A 17,281-nucleotide genomic window follows, 5' to 3' on the forward strand; every position below is an offset into this window, starting at 1 on the left:
CATTTATTGATGCACATGGCTATGCATAGTTGTATGCACATGTAAACACCCTCCCGCACAAATTGAGCTTGCCTATGTTCCAGATATGGACTTCTTGGTATATACCCCAATGCGTCATAGGCAGTTTTGGATAGAATAACTTGCATTTCCATGTATATCTTGACACTATTCCCAATAGTTAAGCTAAGAAACAGTCCAGATGGTCTTCAATACATGAATGGGCAAATAAAATGTGATATATTCCCAGTGGGGTTTTACTCATCTTTAAAGAAGATTGAAATTATACCATTTGCAAGAAAATGGATTGAACTGAACATAATCGTATTAGCTGAAATAGTGACTCTTAAAAAAAAAAAAACCCAAGAATCACATTTAATATCATTTAGAAGCTAGTTAAAAGAGAAAAAGCATGGAAGTAAAAGGGAGGACTCTATGTATGTGGAAGGGAACAGGAGGAGTAGGAAGGGATAACAAGAAGGATGGGAAAAATATGCATGCATTAATAATAAAGCCCATTCCTGTTTATAGCTAAGATATGTTGGTGAGATAATTGCAAATTTAATAATTTCCATAGATTCATCCCACATACCCTTTCTTATGAGTTTCTGGCAAGGTTTGTTCAGTGAAGCCAGTATAGGTATTGTAGGTTGCAACTGATGGGAAATCTAAAGAAACTACAGTGGTTGACTATCAGGATATAGAGATTTGGGGGAGGGGAAGTGAGATCAAAATTACAAGTAATCATGCAAATACAACAAGCCTTAAAAACATCAACATCATTGTGGTCAATGTTTACTTTGTTTAAAACAAAGGAACCCCTATGGGTTTTGATTTTCAATTCTGAGTGTGGAATTATAATCCCTTTTTAGAAGCGACACGTTAGGAAGTGGAAATGAAGGAGGAAGTTTGTAACTTTTGATCTATCCTCTTGAAGGAGTAAATAAAGGTAGATTGTTAAGGAATTTTACAGAAGAAATCAAGGGAAGAATTAAACACTGTTGTTGTATTTATAGAGTATAACAGGAGATTTCAGATGTGGAAGATCGAAGCAAACAATTTATGGCAATAAATCTATAAATAATGCCCGATTTAGTTCATATGAGAAATAGAAGCAAACATTGATAAGGGGTAGGTGTAAAACAGTTCTAAACACAGAAGACTTTTGGGATTGAGGATGGGCTACCATGGTTAATAATAAATGCTCTTGCTATCTGACACTGAGTAAGTTTCAAAAATGATATATTACTATAACTAACACAAACATCGATAGTCTTTTATTTTTGAAATTTGTGAACCTATGTAAAGCTTTGTACATTCAGTTGATTTCATGCTTCAGATACCACTACCTGTCTTCTTCAACGAGTGCTTTTTGTTGGCCATCCAACATGCCAGTGATACTTCCATGTATTTTGACAAACCTTGAAACGTGTGGGGGAAACCAGCAGAGTGATCTCTCAGCTCTTTTAAGTGTTATATTCTATCAAAGATGGTTGCATAATTTCTAAACTCATGTCTACTGCCTTCCACTACTTTTTTTCTACTATCTAATTATTGACTGCCGTCCCTTGAACTCTAGATTCTGTTACTTGTGGTTTTTTTAAATCCTTTCAAAGTTATACAGTTATTATCCATATCTTTAACTTGAACCACTTCCCTATCTCAGCTGCTTTTAAAATGCCACTTCTGCTCTTTGCCAGCTTTCTCCTCAGTTGACACATCATCCCTTGGTCCCTTAGTCACCAATGACGTGTATATTTCCTTCTCTGAGTGCCTGACCTACATATAAACATGGCCATGTGCCATCAGCCACTTAAACTTAGCTTTCCAAAGACTGAATTTATTTTTTCCTTGCTTGCACTCAGATATGCTTCTTCGTGTCCTAAGATAACCTGGTACTTGACATAAAGAAGGGACTTGGAAATTTAGTGTTTCTTAAACTTCAAACTCCTGTGTCCTAAATGTAAACTTCTGCGTTAGAAGATCTGGGTAGAGGGTACAGATACATAGTTCTAATATTTTTCTAATTGCTAGTGGTGTTTGATGATGTTTTAGCTAGTAATACAGTACAGTGGAGACAGATCATTGGGTAATAGCTTCTACCCTACAAGCGTAAAGACCCAAGTTTGAATTCCTAGCTCTGGTATAACAATACAGGCATGTGATATAATTCCAACCTTAAGGGAGATAGGTAGATAAACATGCACCTGCGTGCATGTGTGTGTGAGTAGTGTGTGTTTGTGTTTGTGTGTGTGGTGTGTGTGTGTTTGTGTGTGTGTGTTTGTGTGTTTCTCTGTGTGTGTCTGAGAGAGAGAGAGAGAGAGAGAGAGAGAGAGAGAGAGAGAAAGAGAGAGAGAGAGAGTATGTGAACAGTCTGTTTCCCAGATAAATCATTTCACAATTGTTAGATAAATAATTGCTAGGCAAAGCATATTATTAAAATAAGTAATATGCACTAAAAAAATCAAACTTAACTCAGTATGAGTGAGCTACAATGAGTATCTGTATAATGTTGGATTAATAAAATAATAAGAAATCATTCAACTGAATACCAGCTTAAGTTAATAATCTGATGTGCATAAAAAACTGACTTTTGAGAAGAAATGTAACTATATTCAACCAAGACATTTTTCCAGAAATAAAGATAGATTCTATTATAGCTACCTACCTAAATAATCTTTGCATAAGTGTCTGATAGAGAAGTCACTGAGATTACTGTGGCTCAGCGGTGTGGAGGATGACCTGGAATGAATCCATATCTCTGAAGGAAGCTACCAGGCCTTTTTTTCCAACTCTTTTACTCTTTTGCTCTTTGGAAATCTGACACCCAAATAAATCACAGAGTCTTAATCTTTTTTTTTTTTTTTATCTATAAATGCCCAGTCTTAGCTTGGCTTGTTACTAGCCAGCTTTTCTTAACCTAAATTATCCCAACTAGCTTTTGCCTCTGGGCTTACATCTTCTCTATTTCTGTAAGCTTTCTTTACTTCTTTCTCTGTGGTTTGCTGTGTAGCTAGGGGACCGGGTCCTGTTGTCCTCCTCTCCTTGTTCTATCTTGCTCCTTCTTCTTCCCTCCTCCCAGATTTTCCTCCTGTTTATTCTCTCTGCCTATCAGCCCCACTTATCCTTTTTCCTGCCTCACTATTGGCTGTTTAGACCTTTATTAGACCATCAGGTGTTTTAGACAGGCAAAGAATCACAGCTTCACAGAGTTAAAAAAAAATCACTATGAAAGAATGCAACACATCTTTGCATCATTTAAACAAATGTTCCAGGCCATAAACAAGCGCAACACCCCTTAAAATCACACTCTACAACACCAGAGCAAATAAATGATTGACTTTTCCATTGAAATGTACCGACTATCCTCAGCTATTGCTCAGTAATACACGATGGCAGTGAAGAACTAACACATAAGATCAAAACCTTATGTCATGTTGCTTCAAAGGGTGGAGGCAGGCATTCAAGTCTCTAGGCCTCAAACACTTCAAACAGGCTTCTTTTTTTAAATGAAGAATACTATAGTTATTTAATGCAAAAAATGTGTCAAAGTGGTGTTTCAGTTCAGGGTAGTAGTTTTTAAAAATGAATCTCTGGATAAACTATAAAAGGATTTTCTTTTATATATAGGAAAGTCTTGAAAAATTGTGGTGACTGATGCTTAACTTTCTCAATCCCTCACCAGTTGCTGGGTCCATAACTATGTACATGGACTAAAAAGACATAGACCTTCTAGTCAGGACTCCATTAACAGAAATAGAGAAAAAATATATCATTTGTGTTTTATTCAATGTAAGAATCATTTCAGTAGCATTATCTATCGAAAAACTAAATTTTTATCATATATCGATTCCATCAGCATTACAATAAAACTAGTTCAGAGCTTTGGAGCCAAATATGGTGGAACCTGCCATTTATCTGAGCACTTGAGGGACAGATGTGAGTTTAAAAGAAGGCTGGTCAGATCCAGTCAGAAAAGCTTCGACCCTGTATCAATAGACAGAGGTGGAAATAGAGATAGAGAGATAGAGATAGAGAGATAGAGTTGAAAATAGATAAATATACAGGCACACACAGACAGATAGATATAGGTAGCAGATAGGGATAGAGGGAGCTATAGATATGGATTGATATAGATGGATGACAGATAGATTGATAGATAGATTATAGATGAACGATGGATAAATATAGATAGATGTAGAAATAGAAAGATAGGAAAATATAGATACCTAGATATAATTCTCAGAGTATAGTAATTTTTGAATATTGTGTTAGGAATACCTAAAGAATACCTCCTGAAGTTTAATGTATATATGATGCAGAGAGTAACTATCTTTAAAGATAAGGCTATGATACCTGTAATTCTTCTATTCCAACTGTTTCTCGGACAAATATCTGTGTTCCTATGTGCCTGTTTGATGAGTTGAGTAGTTATCTTACCAAGATTTAGTATGTGCTTCTGCAAACGTAAAAGACACTTCAGTGAGGACATTACTGAAATTACATCAATCATCAGGCTTTCCCAAAGCCACACCCTACCTAGATTTTATTTAAAAAAATACAAATTAATTAACTAAATGAAATTAAACTTTCAGTTAAACTCTGCTTGTAAAAATTCTATAGAATTAGTCTCCTGATTTTTCCCTCAGGCTGTTGTCTTTGTCACTTAAGAATCTATGGTCTTCAAAGAGCTGTCAAGTTCTTTGCCTCTAGATTCAAGTTTAACAAGGTTCAGATCTTAGTCGGAGCTTTAAGGTGCAAACCCTTTGTGCTAGGAAAAATTATGATTCCTTTTTCAAATGAAGAGTCGAGAGAATCTTGGGTTCTTCCAGAACTCAACTAGTAAAGCATAGAACCCATCCTACCACTTTTTATTCTGGCCACATCATTTCTGTTTCAGAACTACAGTTCTGCATTCTCCCGAGCTCCTCTCCTGCCTTTTTTCTGCATCTCATTCTTTTCAGGATATGGTCAACCACATAACATGCTTTATGCAGTATGACACCCATAAGCACATTAGACCTTGGTTCCCTAGTTTCTGCTTCTACAAGGAATTCCTCTGTTTGTTACAGAGTATTCCAGTGATATTGAATACAATGCAGCAACATATAGGTTGATTTCTAAGATGCCTAACAGTATTTTCTATTTTTCCTTTGTTTATAGTATAAGCAAGTGGAACAATACATGTCATTCCATAAGTTACCAGCTGACATGCGTCAGAAGATACATGACTACTATGAACACCGATACCAAGGCAAGATCTTTGATGAGGAAAATATTCTCAGTGAACTTAATGATCCTCTGAGAGAGGTAAGAATTACTGTTCTTGATCTGCGTGACATATTATTATCATTTATTTCTATCCTTTCTAGGGAGTCTTTTGGTCTCTGTTGTAACTTATTCAAAAGCATAATCAAAACTACATGTGAATACATCAGTTGTTGCCTTTATTTATCTTTTAGTTTCTTCCCTAACAGACTTCCAATTACTTGAAAAGAAATGTCAGAGAATCATTCCTTTCTGACTCTTACTCCATTTAATGTATTCTCGGCTCTCAAAAGTACATTTTGCAACTTCATTGTCCCTATATTCCCAATATTCCATGTTTTTATGCCATGAACCAGACCCGTTCAGTTATTTAGGTTTTAATTTTTTATAGTTTATCTTCACATTTTTTCCTTGCATTTTTCTTTGCTCATCTTTGGCACCTTAATCAGGAGATACTAGCTTGCTTCCAGTAAATCAACTCTTGGTGTCTCGTCAAGATATGTTGAATACCAAAAGGCAGTCTTTACCATGCACCCTCTTCTCATCATTTCCCCAATCCCTCCCCTCTGCTACCTGTCACTTCACTCCTAAACCAAAGTGGATGCTCTTGATTCCTTCATCTAACAGTGCTTTGCTCACGACTTCTTTTACTACCAAAACTCTTATAAATTTTTTGCATAATGGTTACACTGTGGTTGGATCACCAAGTATTTACTACAACGTGTACTCCTTGAAAGTTATCAAAGCCCTACTGATAATGAATTCTCCATCTCTGCCTTGTTGAGAGTGCTTTGCTACATTCCTAACCAAGACTTAAACCCTGACTCCCCTACTGGTCAATCTTTATACAGAAGCCTTAACTGAAGCTTTGGGGTTTCATTCCCTGCCTCTGAACTTGTTTTCTTTCATTTATTTTATCACACATTTTTAGCCTAGGCATTTTAATTCAAATTCTTTTCGTAAATTTCATTTTCTTAAAAGCTTTATGATCTCCCCTGGCACCCTGAAAGTTATGTAATGAAGTCATTATCTTCTGTCAGTAAAATACTCAATTCTTGAAATCTTTCTGAAATTTTTAGTTATTCTTTCAGGTCACTTTGAATGTAAAATTTAAGTTCTTATTTTAGATCTTCTTCATTTCAACATGTGCTCTGCACATCCTATCTCTGATTTACATTCATAATACATTTCACATGCGTGCCTCCCTCTCTTCTCTACTGCCACCGCCTGAAGTTTTTACTTTTTAGTTTCCTCTAGGCTTGAGTTACAGACTGACTAATTTTTTTATGTACATGGGCTCTCATTTCTCTGCCCAGAAAAAAAAATTGGTTGTTCGGTTATGAATTCAATCTTTCTGCACTCCAATGCCAGCTATCTTGACAGTTTTCATTTCTGCTTTCATCTTGCAAAATGATCTGCAACAAAGGTGGACAACTTGCTGTCTTGCAACAACAATTATAATAATGTCTTACTCTACATAGAAATGGACTTTTACCTTTTGACAGTCTAGTACAAGCGATACTTTATCACTTCCATCTTTCATATAAGGCTAAGTCTAGTACTTCTTTCCCATGAACCCAAGAGCACTTAGTTTTTAATCTTTGTCAACTACTTTCCTATTGCTTTGCACTTTTTATCCACCTTTGCCTTGAAATTTCTTTGACCATAAGGATGCTGTGGTCTATATTTTAGGTTTTTTTTCCTTTCTTAAAATTCTTCACACATTTAACAAAAATTATACAACATAAATATTTTCATTTCTACTTTTCTCTTTTAAAGCCATCTCGACACTGCAGTTGTTACATCCTCTAAAATTTATTTGTATTGTGAAAAGCTATAAAATGTGTGAAAGGGATCTAAAAATAAAAATATCAGCTATAATATTGTTATAACTTGTTTTTCCCACATTTTAATAGAGTTAGAATGTATAATTCTTTAGAATATAACTCAAACAAATTTTGTACTTTTACTTTTTAAGAAAAGCGCTTTATTTTGTTTCTTAAACTGTCAGTTTTCATTGTTTGCTGGAAAACTTTCCTTTTACTTTTTTTTCATATCCAAATTTCAATACAATTGAGTCGGTTTAGGTTTTCAAGGGTCTGGAGAAGTGCAGTAATAGCCTTCTCTTTGACTTTTCATTGACAGCTTAAACATAGCTTGCAATCGACTGCCATGTTGATTACATGTTGATGTGACACCGGATGGATGGTGTCACACTTTTCTAAGAAATTGAACATGAATTCCACCCCCAGAAGGAAGTACAGCCTTCTTAACATGTCAAGGAGACTACGGCAATGTTTCTCAACCATCCTAACACCATGACACTTAAACGCAGTTCCTTGAGCTGTGGTGACCCCCAACCGTAAAATTATTTCATTGCTCCTTCATAGCTACAATTTTGCTATTGTTGTAAATTATAAGTAAATATGTGATATGTAGGCTTTCTGGAATGGTACCCCAAGAGGGGTTGTGAGCCATAGGTTGAAAACCACTGTTTTATGGGCCATTTTCATATTTGTATATTTATGCCGATTTTTCACCGTTAAGAAATTATCAATGATTTCCACTTTAAAATTTTGAATTACCTCTTTCTTTTTTTCATGCTGTCTACGCCTCAATCTTTTCTATTCATCTTAGTTTTACTTCATTTGGTCACTCTTATCAGACATTCCATTCTCCATAAATTTTACCATGCCAACTTTGTCTCTGTATAGAGATTACCATTTGTGATTTTCTTGTCTCTTTCATTACTGAAAGCCAAAAGTCAAAAGAGAATAGACTCTGTGTCATAACTACATAATAATACTTGTATCTCTAATTATCAATATTACCAAAACCTCATGTTTTTGGTATGTTTACTGAATGGATGATCTTTATCATAATCATGAGTGCAAACCAGATTCAGAATCATGGCCACTTAATAAAGTTAGGGCTCCTAGAAATAGAAACATTTGCCTCCAATATAAAATGAAAATGTTTTGTTTCTCTGACATTAGGATAATACATAAATCTCTTGTAATGAGTATTAGAAGGATAAGTGGAAGAGAAGTGATGTGGAGAAACAATAACTGTCCTAGTTAGCCTGACATGTCAATTTGACAGACGAGGGTCATCTGAGAGAGAATTGTCTAGATCAGATGATAAGCCCTAGGACATGACTGTTGGCAATTCTTCATCCATTGAAGAATTGTCTAGATCAGATAAGCCCTAGGACATGACTGTTGGCAATTGTCTTAACTGTCAAATGATAAAAGTTGTCCCTGTCCACTGTGGGCAGTCACATCCCTTTGTGAGTACTTTTTAGCACGAGCCTGGGAGTGAGCCAACAAGCAGAATTTCTTCTTGAGGTTCCTGCTTGACTTCCCTGAATGGTGGGCTGTGACTTGAAAGTAGACACCAAAGAAACTCTTTTGCCACTGTGTCACTTGTGGCCAGAGTATTTTATCACAGCTGCAGAAATCAAAGCAGGAAAATAGCATAAGTCTTGACTGAAATAAAATTGGAGTCTAAAAAAATGTCCAAACGCGTTCAATCATAGCAGAAATTAGGTGACTTATCTTTGCTATCTGTTAGAGACTACTTGCTGAAACAAATAATTGGCTCTGCATATTGTTCAAGTCTCAATATTAAAGTGTTAATGTATCAAAGACTCCTTCCCTGAGCAGTTCCTCCAGGTTAGCTCCTGGGTAATTATTCTCCATCACTTACGCTGCTTGCGCATCGTGTGCCTCGCTTTCGCTTAAAGCTTACTTGTGTGTTATCTGTTCTGTCACACAATGGCTTCAGAAAAAAGGTCTTGTCTTTCTTGATCTCCGCACCATTCCCAGTCCTACATATATTAACTAATTTTTAGATAGATAAGTTAAGGGTAGATAACTATAGATCACACACCTGTCAGCTCATCTCAGAGAATCATTGGTTATCAGTGTAGCTGGAGATTTTTGTCTATAAAAGAGTGGTGATTGGAGGAATGAGAACAGCAGTTCTTGGCACGGCGAGCTTCATTCTTGCAGCTTAGTATCATTTTTTTTTTCATTTGACTCTGGCCAATATACTTTTCCTTCCTGTTTGCACAAATATACTGTCGTCTTTGTATTTATTTGTAACATGTGCAGTGTGTGCCAACTAGTTCTGCTTCATATGCATCCATTTTATAAGGTAACTTTCTATGTGCTATGGGGTTAGTTGTTTAACAAGAAGTTAAGGAATAGGGGTAGGGAGTGACTGTCAGTGGGGCAAATTATGGAAAGTATTTGAGTATTCTTTCTGCTCACTATAACCCAGTAGCATTCATGGAATATATGATAGATGTTATATCACTCCTATACCAAATTCAGATGATGGCAACTGATCATTTGAGTGTTGATTCTACCACAACAGCATCATGTTTGTGGATGTGATCACTATCCTTATTAAAGAAGTCCAATACACTTCTTGTTCTTTCTGTCATATAGGCACATGCTTAAAAGAAGTCTGTGTTTCAGCAAGAGTACCGCAACCAAACACAAACTGCTAGGACTTTAATCTTAGACTTCCCACACTTCAGAGCTTTGTAAATAAATGTATCCTGTTTTTGAGCCAGGAAGTCTGTAATGCTTCTGTCCACAGCTGCCCAAATGAACTGCTGTAATCACCATGCAAAGCTGCACAGAGAATACTCAATGAATCTTCGAGCAATTGCTGCTGCGTGGCTCATCCAAATGCAGGATGACACATCCAGGATGTGGAGATTCATAGAGGAAGAGGTTCTTTCCAGTTCAGCATTGGTTAAGCCTCAGAACCTGAACATGGAGCTCTACTAAAATCTTCCCTGTTTTAGGAAATGAAGTGGTTACAAATTTATCTGAAAAGCTCCCTTCATTTCACTGTGAGCTAACATAGTACGGCTCAAAGTAAAGGAACAAGTGCAATTTCCTAAGGAAAATTCTTTAAGATGATACCTAGAAAATTACTATCTCAAATCAGGAAAGTAATATCGTGATATATTTACCCTTTCTCCTGCTTATAAGCTGGGTGCTTTGTGCCTGTGTCTAGTTAAAATTATATGCGTGTTGACTTGGTCTTCTGTGACCCTTAGGCACCCCACACCCTCCCAGATGTCCATATGTGTGCCAGCTTTCTTTGTTTTAGTTGGTCCTAATTCTTTTTTTTTTTTTTTTTTTTTTTTTTTTTTTTTTTTGTTTTNTTCGAGACAGGGTTTCTCTGTGGCTTTGGTTCCTGTCCTGGCACTAGCTCTGTAGACCAGGCTGGTCTCGAACTCACAGAGATCCGCCTGCCTCTGCCTCCCGAGTGCTGGGATTAAAGGCGTGCGCCACCATCGCCCGGCTAGTTAGTCCTAATCCTTTGGTGACATTTGTAAGCATATGTGCCCTTCCCTTTCTGTAAGTAATGGTGAATGACACAAGCTTCTGAAAGGCAGACTGGGACCACGATCGACAGTGTAACATCACACCACTAATCAGCACTAACTTAATGGGTGGTTTCAAGCTAATTCTTTTTTTTTTTTTTTGACTGTTCTCCAACTTTATTTGAGATTCAGTAGGTTAGTTCTCATCCACATTGACTGTCTGTAGATTTTTGAATGTGGTAACAGGCACGTAAGTTACCAACGTGTAGAGTTTGTTTGGTGAGTCCTCATCCTCATTACGTTTTCTGGACAAACTTACCCGGATACGATATGGAACATTCCTTATTCCTTTGGCCCAGACGGCTTTATTGAGCCTGGTATCAATACGCACATCTGGAGTCAAGCTAATTCTTAATGGATCTGTCATTCCTTTCCTCATTTTTAAATGTAAAAGTTGATAATATTAATTACCCCATAGTGTGCTGTTGAAACTAAGAGGGTAAAATACGTAATATATCAGGAAAAGTGACCAGTACATAGCACACGTGTTCTTAAAATAAAAAGGATTAAATAGTCACATAATTCAGTAAAGAATAGCCCATCATTGTAACCTTAATGACTTTTATTTTGTTCAGTGAAAGACATATTTGAAAAAAAATCAAGGTTAACAAACTCCATGTAAAGTACTGGGAGGGTGATTCAAAGTATTCGGACAATATGCAGGAGACACGGAACTAAGCCTCATTGTGTGCCCCATTTCCTTTGGAAGTTATTCAAAGAATCTGATAATAGCTCTCCCTTCATTTCAGCAGACAGCTCTCTGGAGACAATGCCCCAAGCATCAAAACTTGACATTGAAATATTAAGATCATAAGACTGACATGTGCTTTAGTAAATGCTAGTCGTACATTTAAAAATAAAATCTAGTTAGAAGTATTCAGTGAACGCTACCCCTTGCTTCTGAATGCTTGTTGGAATGCGTATAAAGAATAAGGTCTATTTTTAGCATGGCTGGTCTTACACTGATTCCATTGGAGCAGAATGGCAAACCTAACAGTCTAGAAAGGGGTTAATGCCCTTCTAAGCCAGTCTCCAAAGTTCAGAACTGATCTATTTTTAAACAATAGAAGTGTGAGGAGCTGAGAGCTGAAAATAGGTGCTGATCATGTGCCCCGGGAGAATTTAAAACGTCAGTATATTTCATTCTTATAAAACATGAAATGTGTTTCTGGCCTCTGACCTCTAATTTGTAAGCTGGGTTTATTACATAAGAAAACAAAATTTGTGCAAATACTTAGTGTAGTTTTGAAGCACTTTTAAAATCTATACTTGAGTATCTAAAATTGCTTTTAAATTACATTTTGTTGAAGTTAAGGAAGTAGGCTTGATGCATTGCATTGTAAAGCTTGCCTCCCAAAGATATCATGTATTTATGTGACAGGAATAAATAGCAAAAGGTGAGACAAAGAATATGTATGTGATGTCATAGAGGTTATAATTCCAAATGAGATTAACAAAGAACTTTTTGCTGTTGTTATTTATTTTTGTTTGTGTTTGCGTTTTCACCATGTGTCTCTAGGTCCTATCAGAGAGGTGGGAAACATTTGCATTGATTTTTTTTTAATGTGTGCAATATATAGACCCAGACATAGCTGGAAAGACAAACTAAGAGACACAGTGATGCCATTTTCAGTCTCAAAGGAAGTGCTTCCTATATACTGGAAGATAAAAGAAAAAATAAAGAAGAAAGAAAAGATCAAGAAGTAAAAGCAAGAAACCATTAACTGGAACCCCGGAGATGCAGGAAATCACCCATAGTTAATTGCTAGAGCGAGACTACACAGCCAAAAATAGCTGACAAGAATAAGTAGGTTCACCGAGGCCAAGAGTACAAAGTAAAGGTCTCGAAGGAAAAGGTGTGCTCTGAATGTGGAAGTTAATGTGGACAGAGAAGGGGGGTAGAAGATGGGGGTTCAGGGAGAGAAAACGTGGTAAACAAAAAAGAAGCCTATACTAAATCAGGTTTCTCTTTAGTTTTTCCTTGGTCCAAGGAAGAAGGAAACAAATTGCCAAATAAGGAACTTTTCATTCAACAATGATTTAAGACACCATAAGTTTGTAAACACAAATAAAATATAATTTTTAAAAACATTATTACATTTTTTTCTGTTGAGGAAACCCATGCCTTTCATCATTAATAAAATAGTCGTAAAAATTATGTTGCATGGTCTTTGAAAAAAATGACTATACAATTGCATTCACACTAAAATAATGAAGATGATTTGAGACCAAACTTAAGAATATACCTGATTATAAAAAGTCAGTGTAGTTAGCAGTATTCAGTAGCATAATTACGGTAGTAAGAAAACTAAGCTTTGAGAATACATTTTAAAGACATTGCATTAATTTAATGTGTATGTTTGTGTGACTGTGGGGGGGGGAGTGCAGTCTGTGTGTAGAAACCATTTCAAGTTGCAGGAGTTTTTTTTTTTTTTTTTATCTTTCCATCTTGTGGTTTCCCAGGGCTTGAGTTTTTTTGGTAACAAGTGCCTACTGAGCCATGTCACTAGCCCTAAAACAAACATTTTGGATCAAGGCTCTACAATGAGCTAAATGCAAGTCTTAAATAAGAACTATTAAATGAGACTATCTGTGGTATTTTTAGCTTATAGGAAACATATTTGCATTTTTAAAAATAGCACCACAAATACATACATAAATTATGAACCTTATTGTTGTTAAATCATGAGAACAGTTAACCATTCTCATGTTGTTCTTAGCTTTTGAAGATGGCCTTAGCATCTCTGGAGCGAGATGATTATCTAGTGCCATTTCTGTTAGCAGGATAAAATACCCGATAAAAGCAACTTGAAGAAGTAAGGGCTTATGGCTTACAGTTTCAGAGGATACAGTTCACTGTGATGGATTGGAAACAGCAAGAGACCAAGAATGTACATGGTGGCAGGATTAGGAGACTGGCTAGTCACACTGCATCTACATTCAGAAAGTAGAGAGAGAACTGAAAATTGGGTTAGGATATAAAACGTCAAGGCCTGACCCAAGTAACCGGTTTCCTCCAAGAAGGCTCTACCACCTAATGGTTACACAGCTTTCTCAAGTGGAGCTACCAGTCAGAGACTTAGTGTTCAAATCTGTAATCCTAAGGGGGGCATTTCATATTCAAACCACTACAGTGATGAATGTCCTTTAGAGGTAATAGAGATGACGATAGCTGGAGCTGTAGTGAGGGTTGGAAGGATGAAGGTAATGGTCTGATGAGGACACTGATGCTTTTAAACATAATTTTAGCGAAAATAGTATGTCAAGTGCTTGAGGAAACTTTACTTGTAATGCCACATTATCAAATAAATGACATGATTGCCACTATGTGATGGCATGCTGGGGTAGACAAATGTCTAATGACTGTGACTTGAGACTGCAAAAGTGACAGAGAACCACCGGTGCTTAGAGATATCTGTGCTCTATTCTACTGCTATTCTGATCTAATGTATACATTGAAGGTCAGATGTCACAAGACTAATTGGACAGGAACACTGTGACATGAACCTTTGAAATCCTCTGAGTGCTTTAATATTGAGAGTTTAAAAATCATTTCTTCTACCCCAGGAACACATAATTTATGATTTTATAACCTTATTTATGATTGCAAAGTATGAAAAAAAGATTTTACAGAGAACAGATGAAACTTTTTTTTTCCCTTTGGCAAGCATTGTATAAATGATTATGTGTTTATAATATCATGCTTTATGAAAAGAAATCACTCAGAGAAGAGCACAGGCTGAGAGAAAGTGGTCAATGATATGATTTTAATAATTATAACAGATATTGAAATCTCATTCTCGTTATTGACATGTTTAAATATTGCAGTCTCCTAATGTGAATTAAAAGGCTTCCCTGACAACAATATGAGCCATAATTTAGACATTCATAAATGAGGATCAGGAAAATCAAGAGAAACTGAAGAATAATGTCATAAAATCTAATTTTTTTAAATTATAAATACCAGATACACAGCTAAATGTTATCATAGAATTTTACTTACTTTTTCAAAGTGAACTAATGAATGATCATAGGGAAAAAGACAAAAATAGCCCATAAAGTAAACACCCAACCTCTTTATGGGAAATGCTTTGCAATAAATTTTAACCTTAGAAATAATACTAGTGAAAAATAATACATTCTTTTGAGAAAGTAAAATTTTCCAGTGTGTAGATTAACTAGAGCAAATATGTTTCAAACTAATTTTAAATAAGTGAGACCATGTTAGTGGCCTAAAACATAAAAGAACAAAAGACAATAGTGCCAAACAGGACTGTTTGCTATTATATTAGGATTGGAAAACATTATATTTAGTAGTAAGAATTGCTTCCACAGTTGCTTAAATTTAAATATTAAAATATGTCATGATAATTATTTATATGTTACAAATTATTAAAGGGTTGTCTCAAATGTAAGATTCGGTTCTACTATGGGAATTTTCATTCTTTTCTAGTAATAAATACACACACATAATTGTACACACATGTTACATACCACATCTGCCTAGAATACATAGCATACATATACTCAAGACCCTATTAAAATCTCTTTCTTCAAACAAAATACATTTTAAAAGTTTTAGCATGTTCTATCAGGAACTCACCAAGGCCAGCTGGCCTGGATCTGAAAAAGCCTGGGATAAAACCGGTCTCGCTGAACATAGCGGACAATGAGAACTACTGAGACCCCAAGAACAATGGCAATGGGTTTTTGATCCTACTGCACGTATTGGCTTTGTGGGAGCCTAGGCAGTTTGGATGCTCACCTTACTAGACCTGGATGGAGGTGGGTGGTCCTTGGACTTCCCACAGGGCAGGGAAACTTGATTGCTCTTTGGGCTATCGAGGGAGGGGGACTTGATTGGGGGAGGGGGAGAGAAATGGGAGGCGGTGGCGGGGAAGAGTCAGAAATCTTTAATAAATAAATAAAAAATAAAAAAAGTTTAGCAGACTTGAATTTATCTGCAATTCATTTGTTTATCTATAAGTAGCCTCAATTCCTTTAAGCAAGATGATGCAACTTTTGTACTTAATGGTGTGACAGATGGACTTGGTTCTGGAACGTTAAAAAAATCATAGAATAATCACTAATACAATGAAAACTCAGTCCCTAGCTAACAGTTTTGTAATAATATTGAGTTCAAAGACAGAAAATGATAGAAAGAGAGAAATACCTGGGAAAGTTGAGTGAGGTATTTTTAGGAACATCTTATCTAGTATTGAAATATTTTGTAGATTTAAAATCATTCCAAAGTCAAATGGTCAAGACTGAAAACCTAGCTCGTTTTGTTTGTGACTACTCTCATAAAGATATCACTATTTAAATCTATAAACTTTTAGATGTATTTTTCTTAACACATTTATAAGTGATAGTATATAAATTTTAGAGGAACACAACTCCATTTATAACCCTGAACAATACATATAACACTTATAAAATCTTGACTGATGTAAATAATATTTCAGTGTTTGACTCACAACTTGAAGGCTGTTTGTTAATCTAGCAATTAATAGTATAATTAGGTCTTAAAGCAGGTGGTAATGGAAAATACTCAAGTCCACAATTGCCATCAGTTTTCCTCCCTGCCGACTGAATTAGATATACAATATGACTACCATGAAGTGGATAACTGGGTATTATAAAGAATGTCAGTGAGGGCTATGTTGTAATATGGGAAATGGTCTGTCATAAAAGTATACAAAGAAAGGAATCCAAAAGAATTTGTGCATTATGAATGCAGCTGTGTTGAGGAAAACAGATTTTCTTTTTTTTTTCTCCAGAAACTAAAATAAAACTAACTTGCTAATAAGAGTATACAACTGGCTAGCCTCCATGTGATGGAAATCAAATAAATTTAAAATTGGGAAGCTTTACACATCTGTTAGTTACTTCTGTTCTACTGGTAACTCTTTCATTCTAATCATTTAAAGATAAATATTTCTTACCCTTGGAGTCTATTCCATAATATTTGAGGCCCAAATTCTTTATCACTTGCAATAAAAAGCTTTCTTGAACGGCAAAAGAGAATGTCTCAATTGGAGAAAGAACCTGTATATATCCCACCTTAGAGACATAGAAATCACAGGAAATGTTGCAAAGAAGTGGAAGCATGTTCTTAACTTGCCATTTCTTGTCTAGATACACTTTCAAAACATTCCTAAAGCAATGATGCTGTCTTGTCTTGAGGTGATTTCCTTATATATCCAAGTAAACATCTTACAGTTTAGGAGTCAAACCATCAAATGAATATTAGTTGAGAATGTGAAAGAAGGAAAAGTTTTCTTTCAAAATAACTACCAATCCTTTTATTTTAGTGGAATGTTAACATAAATCACAGTTCATTTTCACTTTATTCTATCAATAAAGGAGGTTTATTGTGACTTATAATTTATCTTTTGATTTTTTGCCAAAACTATTTTTGTTATTTTTAATTAACTTATGTTGAATACATGCATACATAACTTCCTCCCTCAAGCCTAGATTTAGACTTCTGGGTACTCACTTATTTTAGGAACCATACTTGACTATGTAAGTAGAGACTTTGAGTCATATCCCCTAAAGGTTTAGATTCATATCCTTTAAATCTGGATTGGAGCCTGGTATACTATG

General features: G+C 35.6%; 1 protein-coding gene across 1 annotated transcript in view; it reads left to right on the forward strand.

Annotated features, from left to right (window-relative positions):
- The window catches only part of Hcn1 (hyperpolarization activated cyclic nucleotide gated potassium channel 1), a 354,030-nt gene that overhangs the window by 286,171 nt on the left and 50,578 nt on the right, over positions 1 to 17,281 (forward strand). Inside the window, exon 5 of the mRNA XM_050152792.1 lies at positions 5,161 to 5,307. Coding sequence (XP_050008749.1) covers positions 5,161 to 5,307 — 147 coding nt within the window. The remainder of the gene's footprint in view (positions 1 to 5,160; positions 5,308 to 17,281) is intronic.

The sequence above is a fragment of the Alexandromys fortis genome, unplaced genomic scaffold, assembly GCF_014885135.2.
Source record: "Alexandromys fortis isolate MF-2015 unplaced genomic scaffold, M_Fortis_MF-2015_v1.1 scaffold_73, whole genome shotgun sequence".
NCBI classification, from domain to species: Eukaryota; Metazoa; Chordata; class Mammalia; order Rodentia; family Cricetidae; genus Alexandromys; species Alexandromys fortis.